The 12,152-nt window shown below is 41.2% G+C and overlaps 1 protein-coding gene across 1 annotated transcript in view; it reads right to left on the reverse strand.

The window, feature by feature from the left end:
• The window catches only part of LOC124616598 (hemicentin-1), a 1,150,083-nt gene that overhangs the window by 165,928 nt on the left and 972,003 nt on the right, over nt 1-12,152 (reverse strand). The window contains exon 12 of the mRNA XM_047144918.1: nt 4,679-4,939. Within this exon, the coding sequence (XP_047000874.1) occupies nt 4,679-4,939 (261 nt within the window). The remainder of the gene's footprint in view (nt 1-4,678; nt 4,940-12,152) is intronic.

Consider the following 12,152-nt stretch of genomic DNA (forward strand, 5'->3'; position numbering starts at 1 on the left):
TCAATGGAGGTATTTTTCCAACAATGGATCTCACAAATGATTACTACCACTTTGAAGTAGTGCTAGAGAACCAGCTGAAGATCACATTTACCATAACCTGTGGCCATTACCAATATTAGTGGGTATCTTTTGGACTTAAGAACGTACTGGCCACATTCAGTGATTATGGGACAGCATGTCAGGGGTATTAAAAACAGGCCAGTGTATGGTCTACTTAGGTGATATTATTGTTTTTTCTAGGTACGTGAAGGGGCACAGGCTACAGCTGGAAGGAGCGATACATTTAAAGTGCTTAACATTAAGTATTAAAAATGTCACTTTGCTGTGGTAGAAGTCTAATCTGTTTATTTAGCCATGACCGAGTAAGCACCAATCTAAGATTGGTATGTACAGTCTCGGATTTCTTGCTGCTGCAAAATGTGAACATTTGCAGTCATTTTAAGGTTACACAATTATTATAGAAAATTTGTCAAGTGTTTGCTGATGCTGGTAGACTATTAACACATTTGTTGAAGGATGCAAAATTTCAGTGAACAGCTCACTGTCAATCTGATTTGAGGGACTGAAACAGGCACTAACAGCTAGACCTATGTTAGTATTTCTGAATTACGGAAAAGAGTTTATTCTGCCTTTTGGTATGAGCAACCAGTCAGTGGGATATGTTCTGAATCAGGAAGTAGATGGTAATGAGCACCCAGAAGCATGTTAATCAAAACATTTAAATGAACTGCAGCAGAATTACTCACCTACTGAAGGAGGTACTGATGTTAATTTACAGTATTACTTACTTTCATTGTCAGCTTTATGGCACTAAATTCAAAGTTGTAATAATCTATGCAGCATTAAAGTGGCTAGTAGGACTGAAATATCCTTCAAGTAGATTGACTCGGTGTGCACTAAAATTACTCACATTTTATTTTGAGGTAATGCATAAATCTGACAGGAAGCATGGCAATTCAGATGGTCTGAGCATGAAAACTAGGGTTAAAAGCACTTGGTTGAAGCCATGTGGAATGGCAGAATGTGCAGATCGCTGATGCAGACTGTCACGTATTCAAAATGTAAGCACAGATCATTGTTTGTGATAGGCTACTGTGTAGGATGACAAAGTCTGGGCCTTGTGTCATAGTACCTGGAGCACTGAAGGAAGAAATATTAAAAGAAGCTCGTGATCACATGTTAGCAGGACATGGAGGGCATCGGACAGTGGATCATAGAGTAACTGAATGGCTTTGGTGAAGAATATGAAGCAAGGACATTGACCAATATGTCAAGAATAGCATGTCATGTACACAACATGCCAATGTGAGCCATCAATGAATACCACTTCAAAGATTACCAGAGGTGTCTAAACTATATGAAATGGAAGGCACGGACATTATGGCTCCATTTAACAGGATACCAGTGGGTAACTGCTGTATATTAACTATTGTAAATCACTGTCCACATTACATTGCAATGATTCACATCCTGAAACAACAAGCAAGTGCAGTAGCACATGAAATGGTGAAAAACTGGTCACTGAAGCTTGGTGTCCTCGACACAATAACTATGGGCCACGACAAAAACTTCATATCTCAACTAATTAATCAACTATGCCACCCACTGCAAATCTGCAATCTTAGAACTAGTCTCTTCCATCCTCTGGCAAATGGAAGAACTGAGTGTGTTCACTGTATCATCAGTAAAACGATAAGTTATAATGCGAATATTCACCATAAGGAATGGGAAGCTTATCTACCCTATGTCATAGACACACACAGTGCAAAACTGCATAACAGCGTTGGGCTCTACACAAGGCGTTATATGGTAGAATTTAATTTATTAAAGCTAAGAGTGGTAAAAGTGTGGAATAAATACAAAATTTGTGAAAACATTGAAGGATGGAAGTGGGTACCAAAGGGGAATGCCAAAGACCTTGAGGAGCAGGAAGGGATGAATCCAACGTAATGTTGCCTGAGTAAGGTGTCGGCCAAAGGGTCATGCTAGCATGTCCCTATACAGCAAACGGCACAATGCAGAAATTTCATATGCATCAAAAAGGGCCATAACAAGTCATAGAGATGACATCATCTGTGAATGTGATGTTGCAAACACCAATACGAACTTACATTATGCACACACGATGTGTTACACATTTTAAGGTTATCCTAGAAACAATACCACAGGTATCAGTGCCATTACCTACAAAGAAGTGGGAGGTAAAACTAGAAGGTAGGAGGCAGAAGCTAGTGTGTAGGTTGTACACAAGGAGCAGTGCACTCTTACGTCGTGTCAGTGAGTATTGAGCTGTACAAGATATATTGAACAACTTTGTCGTAAAACATGTTATGGGTACAGTTTAAATTTGTGCTTATGATTTCTTGTAATAGGATTGGTAGGCAGTACAGTGTGTAATTCGAGTAGGGATTTTCTGTGGTAATGGGATGCATTGTGAGATTATAAACCACATACATACATCCTTCACAAATGAGAAGGGAAGAGAAATGGATTCCGTGCTACAAGCAGTGTTACCACAGGGACAACTATAATGACTCTGACACAAACCTCACAGTACTGGCTGGAAAAACCATTAGACATGTTGCCAACTCAGAACTGGACCTATCTGAATAACACCATAAAACCATACCTTCCCCATTTGCTGGATGGGCTGATAGCCCCGCAGAACAGTCACTTTACCACTGAGCAATGTTCCAGCATGTTTAGCAGTACCACAATGAGCAGCATAATAGAATTATGACTATGAGACTCTCAGTTGCTGGTACCACTGTGGATTTGACTGTTTTCTGTAACTACTTTGGGAGAAAAACCACCTAAGTGTCAGTTGCCAACAGATTTGGCTAACCATTTAGAATTAAGAAAAAGCCAATGAACCACGTGCTTTATGCTAACAATAAAAGGAGGAGGAAAATCTTGTATTATCATGCCAAACTGTAAAACATATGTTATCACATTTGTTGTCCAAAAATGTAAACAGGTTACAATCAAGAAACCGAATTTCTTCTAGGAGAGAGGAGTGTTCCCATGACTCGGTCTGATGTGATGAACTGCTTCTGTTATGCTCAGCCAAACAACGTCATACAGAGGCAAGCAAGCATCAGCCTGAAGCCCCAACACTGTTTTGCAAGCAGGTATATTCAGAACAAAAGAGCACTTACTCTGGAAGCTGACAAAGTGGAAGAAGCTGGCTAACACTTCTGAAGGGTGAAGTAGGGCAATGTTACAGCTATCGGTAAGGTCCTACAGGTGCTGGATAAAGAAGAAGAGCCAAACAAATGAAGTCATTGCCCCAGTGGCAACACCCGGCTGCTACAGCCTGCTGTCTCCGTGGGGGTACTGTTGCCCGGAGCACAACTGGCTAGTAGACTCTCATAAATACTGCTCTAAATCCGGTCCTCACTCTCAGGTGTTCTCAGATGCTCGCTGACATACTTTGTACATGACCATATCAAGATGAGTAGGTGATGTCCAACACCACCATTCTTCATCAGCTGTTAACTTCGAGGTGAAGGCTGCTGCAGTACAAGATGAAGCATCCAGTCACCTTCCAAGGACTTCAGTCCCCACTAACAGCAGGTGTCTGCTTGACCTGGAGACTGTATGTAGACAACTCAGCACCTTTGCATTACTGCATCACCTGCCAGAAGCTATCGTCTGCTGGTGACTGCATTCCTGGTGGATCTTGCCTCCAAGCCTGAGTTACGGCTACCCAGTGTATCTGTTGCTGTACACTGGTTCCTGAGAGCCTTCATCTTTGCTGACCACTGCCCATGCAGGCATATACCTTTAACTTTGGCTAAGATGGATGTTACAGTTTAACACTGTCCTTATTGGTCTGGTATGCAGTGACCACAGGTTAGTCAGGCTGCCAGAAACTGCATATGATGTACTTCAGTGGTAATTTCACTGATGCCACCAACCATCTCTTCTAATGTGTGCTGCACTGGCTAGTGGGCTGACAGTTGATGAGCGTGGTATTCGGCGTGCTGGCAGCCACCAATGTCACTGAGGGGCAATATTCTTCTGCTACTGCATTCCTGTCTCTGTATCAAAATGAGTAAAACTCTGTAATTGTATACAGGTATATTTCATTAAAAACTTGCTAAGCAGTTACAGTCACCACCAACTCTAAAACCTACATCCAGGCAAGGAAGCAGCACCTTTTCCTGGCCTACTGGTGGCTGAATCCTCCACCACAGTCAGGATCAACTCCTGGCCTCAACAAAATTCATGACATTTATGCCTCAATGGTAATGAAAACTTATCTCGCTAAACATCCCTCTGGGCTTTCCTTCATCATGTTATCTATGCAATATGATTTACGAATAACTGAAACAATGAACAGATGTATCTTCTGAAAGAGAAGTGTAAACTCTAATTTATTTCCCAAAAGAGAAAAAAATCATGTGAAAGCATTATGAAATGTGGTGTAATAAGCAGAAAATACTTAAAGAGTAAATAAAAATCAAAGAATTTAAATATATATCCTTGGAAAATTAGAATGTGACAGTGTACTTTAAACATTTACTGTATTTTGCAGGCAGCATAAGTAATATTTTGGAGAAAAAGGCAAAATCAAATGATGGATACACATGTAACATAGGTACTGACGGTTTAGGACACAAGTAATAATCCCTAATCTCACACATAAGTAATCATGAAAGATTTGAACACTTACACAGAACATTTATTGTTGTTTTTTGAGTTATATTTCCATGCCGGTTGGAAGCTTCACAGATGTAGTTTCCACTATTACGACGATGTACAGCAAAGTTCAGCATGAGTGTTTTTCCTTTTACTATTGGTTCTTTTTCACCTTCTTTCCACCACTGATAACTAGCCTCCGGATATGCTTTTGCATTGCACAGAACTTTCTCTGGAACATGTCCTTCAGTTACATAAACCACTTTATTTGAAACTGTGATGTTACCTGGTGGGTCTGAAATATACATCAACACAAGTAGTAGGATCTGTTAGCAAGTCCAATGAAGAAGTAAAAATAACTTACTTTGTAAGTACATTTTGGAATTGCATAATTGCAATTCATAATTGTAGCTCCGTTTCCCCCATCAATATTTTTTTTCTTATTGTGTTGGTGAAAAACCCAATAGTCAAGAATGAGTAACTGATTAATATTCAAAAGTCAATCATATCTTACTGTTATTTCAGAAATTGTTTGTGAACCACAGCTTTTAATGCTTACCAAAATATTGGAAATATTATACAGACTAGCAAAATTTATCCAGGCTATAAGAAAATGTTGTGTTACTTTTTCAGACAGATACTGTTTGACACAGTTATCATAAAATATAATCTATGGTTACAATACAAAGACTGCTACTTCTTTAGAAAGATACTATTTTACACAACCATCATTGAAGAAATCTTTTACACTATTGTAACATTTATTTTTCAGGTATTTTTCCAATCCCCGTTAGTATTTTTCTTAGATCTGGATCACACTTCCCCTAAATGATTCCATTTTTAATTTGCTTACTTATATAATCTCAGAGTTTTTTGATGTAGTTGTAGTCTGTCGACAGGTAACATGTAACTTGCTCTATGTTTAATTGCATACTGATGTAAGAACCAGCTGACTTCAAAAAGTATTGTGTTTCTCTTTGTGAAAATGGGAGTCTCATATATACAGGGAAAGTTTTTTTTATCTTGAGGCATTAAAATATCTCAAAAACTATGCACCAGATTAAAAAACAGAAAAATAAGTGATCCATCTTTTTAAAAATGCTACATTCCAATGGTAATATTGATGCCCTGCGGGGAAGGGAAAAACTTCAATATCTTAAATAGGAACACCCCATTTTTATTGCAAATTCACATTCTACTGGAAAAAACATAACTTTTGTATGTCATAGAACGGAAACCCCAGGTAGGGATATCAATAATGTAGGAAACGACAGATTGCTACTTACCATAAAGACGATCCATCAAGTTGCAGACAGGTACAATTAAAAGACACTCAAGTAAAGCTTTCGGCTACAGATTTCATCAATAAAAGAGAGAAACGCACACCACTCACATAAACACAAACAAGCACACACACACACACACACACACACACACACACAAACACACACACACACACGCACGCCAAATCCAGCATCTCAGGCTGGAAAGCAACATCATGTGGGATGCAAGTAGCAATCTGGAGGGGGCAAGGAAGCGGAAGGGATGGTAGTGTATAGATGGGGAGAGAGATGAATGCTGTCTGGTGGAGTGTGCAAACACTAGACTGCCAACAGGCGCAGCATCAGGAGGTTGTGGGGCAGAGAATGGAGGGAAAAAAAGGTGCAACAAACGAGATGAGTAGGAAAAGACTGGCGAAAGCATTGTCGGAGCACTGCAAAATACCAGGATGGAAGATAAGAATGGGGAGGAGAATGATAGGAAAAAGGGGGTGGAAACTGTTGGATGGAGGGTGTGGGGAGAGATGTCACATTAGGTTAAGGCCGGGGTAATTACAGGAGTGGAGAATGTATTGTAAAGATTCCCATCTGTGCACTTTGGAAAATCTGGTATTGGAGGGGAGGATCCAGATGGCTTGGTTAGTGAAGTCTGTGATGTTCAGCAGCATGTTGTGACACAAGGTGGTCTACTTTGCTCTTGGCCACAGTTTGGCAGTGGCCATTCATGCTGATGAACAACTGGTTGGTACTCACACCAATATAAAAAGCTGCGCGATGATTGCAGCAGAGCTGGTAAATGACATTGCTGCTTTCACAAGTGGCCTGGCCCCTAAAGGGTTAGGATAAACCTGTGACGGATAGTAATAGGATATGCTGGGTGGGTGGATTGGGCAGGTTTCGCACCTGGGTCTTCCACAGGGATATGACCCTTGTGGCAAAGGGTTGTGATTGCGAGTGACATAGGGATGGACTTCACGAACTCTCGTCCATCCCCATCCCTTTACCTCCTGGATCCCTACTCATCACTGTTGACATCACCCCCATTTATACCAACATCCCTCATACTATTGTCTTACCACTATTGAATACTACCTTTCCCAATGTCCTATGAACCCTAAACCCGCTACCTCACTCTTCATACACCTTAACAACTTTATCCTAATTCACAACTACTTCTTATTTGAAGGAAAGGTATACAAAAAATTCTGCTGCACAGCCATGGACACCCACATGACACCCCCTATGCCAACCTTTTTATGGGCCATCTAGCACAGACCTTCTTAGCCTCCCAAAGCACCAAACTCCTAGTGTGGTTCAGGTTCATTGATGATATCTTCATGATCTGAACTCAGGGCTAGGACACCCTATCTTTGTTCCATCACAACCTCAACACCTTCTCTCCCATCCGCTTCATGTGGTCCTCCTCAACCCAGCATGCGACCTTCCTAGATGTTGACCTCCTCCTCTCTGATGGTTTCATCGCACCTCTGTCCACATTAAACCAAAATGGAGTGTCCCCTTCATCACCCAGTACCACCCCATACTGGAACAACTGAACCACATCCTTTGCCAGGGCTTTGATTACCTATCATTGTGCCCTGAAATTAGGGACATCCTACCAGAGATAGTTCCCACCCCTCCTAAAGTTGTGTTCTGTTGCCAACTCAACATCTACAACATCCTAGTTCTTCTCTATGCCACTCCCAATCCCAACCTCTGGCCATAAGCATCATATCCTTGTGGAAGGACCCAGGTGCAAAACCTGCCCAATCCACCCAGCCAGCACATCCTATTCCAGTCCGGTCACAGATTTATCCTAAGGGCCACTTGTGAAAGCACCCATGTCACTTACCAGCTCTGCTGCAATCATTGGACAGATTTTTATAATGGTATGACTACTAATCAGTTGCCCACCAGGATGAACGGCTACAGCCAGACCGTGGCCAAGAGCAGAGTAGTGCAGCCTGTGTCACAACATGCAACTGAACATTGCAGACTTGATTTCAATGGCTGCTTCACTAACCGAGCCATCTGGATCCTCCCCTCCACCTCCACCTTCTTATCTTCCATAAGTGTCAGTGTCAGTGACTGTTTATTTGCAGCTCTATGTCAATGCATTTGCCAGTCTTTTCCCACTCATCTCATTTTTTGCTCCTTTTTTTCCACACCTCCCTACCCCACAACTTCCCGATGCTCCGCCTGTTGGCAGTCTAGTCCTCACACACTCCACCAGACAGTGTTCATCTCTCTCCCCATCTATACACTACTACCCCTTCCACTTCCTTGCCCTCTCCAGATTGCTACTTGCATCCCACGTGATGTTGCATTCTGACCTGAGATGCTGGATTTGGTGGTCATGTGTGTGTGTGAGGTGTGTTTGTTTGTGTGTATGTGAGTGGTGTGTGTTTCTCTCTTCTACTGATGAAGGCTGTGGCTGAAAGCTTTACTTGAGTGTTGTTTAACTGTGCCTGTCTGCAACTTGATGTGTCTTCTTTACGGTAAGTAGCAATCTGACTTTTCCTGCATTGTTGTTAACTTTTTTATGTAACACTTCTGGCATTGTGCAACGGATGGTGCTATTATCAAAAAATAACACAATTGGGTTCCAAAATAGGTATCTTGAGAAAAATCATTTGGATCAAAATAAGAAAACCAGATTTTTTTCGTAATTGTGAAAATAGCTTGTTTCAGGTGTGTCCTCTCACCTCTCACCAAGAGGGTGCTTGTTTGCAAAAAATATTTCACAGTATGTGCTCAAAAATGTTGCCATCTACTTCTATGCACTTATTTATCTGCATATGGAATGATATGATATAGCTGAAAGTATTTCCTATGTCATCTATTGACGCGCGTTGATGATACCCTGAATCATGTTATTGCACATTGTTGCACTTTATTATAAACTTCACTCTTCAAGTAAGCCCTCACCCAAGTCATGTGAAGTAAGATCTGGCAATCTTGCATGCCAAGACACTGCACTGCCTCTTCCGATCCACCAAAATTTTACATGCAGTATAATATTTCACGTGTAGCTACAGAATAACATACTGGACAACCATAATGTTGAAACTGCACCAGTTGTCACCAAGTCCAAGGAAAGTTCAGCAAGAAATATTGGAGTGTGTCCTCCCTGAATGTTTGACTTTTATCACCATTTAAGGTGCCATCAACAAAGACTAGTCAAATGACTTTCTCACCAATTATTCCATACCAAACATTCACATACCACGGAGGCTGATGTTCAAACTTTACATAATCAATGTGGGTTTCCCACAATCCAATTATGCATACTGTGTCAATTATGCCTATTTAGCTGATATACTCATCTGGTCACCCTAATGAACATCGCCAACACCTTCAAGGAATTTTTTCCCGCCTACAGAAAGCTTGTGCGACCCTCAAAGCCACAAAATGTGTTTTTCAGGCAAGAAAAGTGGAATATCTTGGATTAGTCTCTACCACTGAATCTCACCCTTCCGTAAGAGGGTGCAAGCAATAGAATATATTCCATGGCCTACCACCTTCAAAGGCATGATCAACTTTTTCCATTGATATCTTAAGAACATCACTGCCAGCCAAGAGATCCTTACTACCGCACTTCGTGGCGATAAAACTAAAGATAACAAACCAGTCCCTTCGACACAGCCCATGATCGAGAGCTTTGAAAAGACAAAACAAGGCCTCACTAATGCTACCCTTTTGGCTCACCCCAATCCTACTGCCCCCCTCACGATAATTGCTGACATGAGCCAAACTGCTATTGGAGCTGTCCACCAGCAACATGCGGATAATGTCTGGCAACTGCTCACTTTTTCTTTTTTCAAATTCTCCAATGTACAACACCACTAAGGCATGTATGAGCAACAAAGCCATTTGGTATTTTCATTCTTCAGTAAAGGGATGTGTCTTTATGGTCTTGCAGACTGGAATCTACAGCACACATAAGGGACCAGCAATGGCAACCCATGCGCGTGCCCCTTAGTTCGAGGTCTACAACATGCACTGGCTATTTTGTGCATCCTCAGCAGGGCCACTGCCATGATGCCACACATGACCGGTCTTCAACATCACATCAGATACCACACACTTTGCAATGCCTGACAGACATTGCCACCATAAGCTGCCAACTAGTCCCATCTAACTACCAACAGCAGGCATCCTGAGTCAGATTTTAACACCCCTCTGCCCTGCTGGTGCCAATATTTCACTCTCAGAAAGGGTGAACTGTGTGGTGATTCCTTTCATCTGCCTCCACTGACAGCAGCAGATGATGTGCTGCATGCCCCCCCCCCCCCCCATCCCCCCCTCCAAAAAAAAACTTTCTGGCAGCAACGCGCATCCAGCTGTCACCCCTCCAGTCTCTCTGTTCCTACTTCAATGAGGTAACATCTCTGTGTTAACACCAGAATTTAGTGTCTTTATTCAGTTTTCATGTTTCCTCACACTCCAGCAAACAAGAGAGGTTCTACCATGTGTTCCACATCCCATTTTCAAGCTGTGTTTCCATGAAAGGTTTTTGTTGCAATTCTTTAAAGCCTTATGCCAGATGTCTTGTTCATCCCCCCAGTATCAGCTGCTGGATTACCAAGAGCAGTGATGTGTTTATCAGTGTATTAAAGTCTGTTGAGTCCCAGAAGTACATGCCAAGTTATACTACTGTCATTCCTGGCTGCTTTAGTGTCACTTTACCGCCAAGTATGCCCAGAAATGAGCTTCTTTTGCCTGACCATCCCTTCACCACCAGGTGAGCCAATCTTTGTCATGATTCCCTCCCTTTTTTGTGTGCACATATTTAATTAACCTGTGTGAACATTGTTCTTATGGTATCTTCTCCTCTTCAGTGGTCGCTTGTTCAAGCTGCCAGATGTTGCCACACCAATCACTGTAACCTATGAGTCACTTTACCCTGTTTAAAAGACTCTGCCATGAGTGAGGGCTCCTCCTAATTCCAAAATTTCATTCTCTTTTGTAGTTGAATCTAGTCTTGAGGAATATATATCCAGTCTTGAGGAATAAATATCACACAAACCAGCTCACATGTGTCCGTCCTTCAGTACATTTCGTTAAAGTTATTTATTCTTGCCAAATTTGTGTAATCCTAAAAATGCTCAAGCCCTCAAGAATGAAGGAGGAAATACTAAGCCATTTCCTCAAAAGTGATCCCAACTTCAGTATGTTTCATTAATTGTTATTTATTTTTGCCAAATTCATGTAATAATAGAAATGTGCAACTCCTTAAGTGTGAAGGAGGAAATACTTAGGCACTTATTCAGTTATCACTCATACTAGAAGACTTTTAGAGCTATGAGGTCACATCAAAAATGCCTTGAGCAGACTTATATGACCATGCTGTTTTTAGTGTGACACAAATGTGATATGTATAAAACCAACAAGGAAGAATGAACTGAGAACTGTTCAAATCATTACACACACACACACACACACACACACACACACACACACACAAATCATACTACTACATATATAGAAATTCTTCTATGGAGCACATTTTAAATTCTTTATACCAACAGGTAGATGGCTGGAGAGTTTTATGGCTGAATATCTCATGTTCCTTTCCATATCACATTAATATATAAACTGGTTTGCAGTCAACCCATTACACCTCCTTGATTCAGACCTTGAAATTAGTTTCAAGTATGCAGACGACACTCTACCTGGCATAGAGTGCTGCATTCTGCCTTTCACGAATGCTTCCATCTGGTCACAAATCTGTCTAAATATCACATACCAAAATATCTTCCGTAGTAGGAGGATGTTCTTTGAAAGTCAAGAAACACAGCATCAATTTGGTTATCTCTATACATGGCTTTTAGGACATCATGCATGACAAGAAGAAGTTGGTACCCGCACAAGTGACGATTTTTGGATTGAACGTGGTTGTCATTGATAACATACATAGTTCCAGGTAGGCCTTTATGCTTGAACACATAGTAAGTTCTAGAATTTTAATACAGGTAGAGAAGAATGTCCCTTTTTCTGTTCTTTTAAAAGAGAGATATTGCATCTATATCAATGTCACTTAATCTCTCTCTGCCTCTCAACAGGTACTTTCCTCCATTCAAGGGATCTGTGGTTTGTTATAATTCAAAATAGGGTTGACCCATCTATTCTAGTGCCCTCTATACAGTCAGTGGTGGGTCGGGACTAGTGCGGTACATTTCCAATTACACAGGGATTCAGCTATACCTTCACATATGCTATAATTAC

The sequence above is a fragment of the Schistocerca americana genome, chromosome 5 (genome assembly GCF_021461395.2).
Source record: "Schistocerca americana isolate TAMUIC-IGC-003095 chromosome 5, iqSchAmer2.1, whole genome shotgun sequence".
NCBI classification, from domain to species: domain Eukaryota; kingdom Metazoa; phylum Arthropoda; class Insecta; order Orthoptera; family Acrididae; genus Schistocerca; species Schistocerca americana.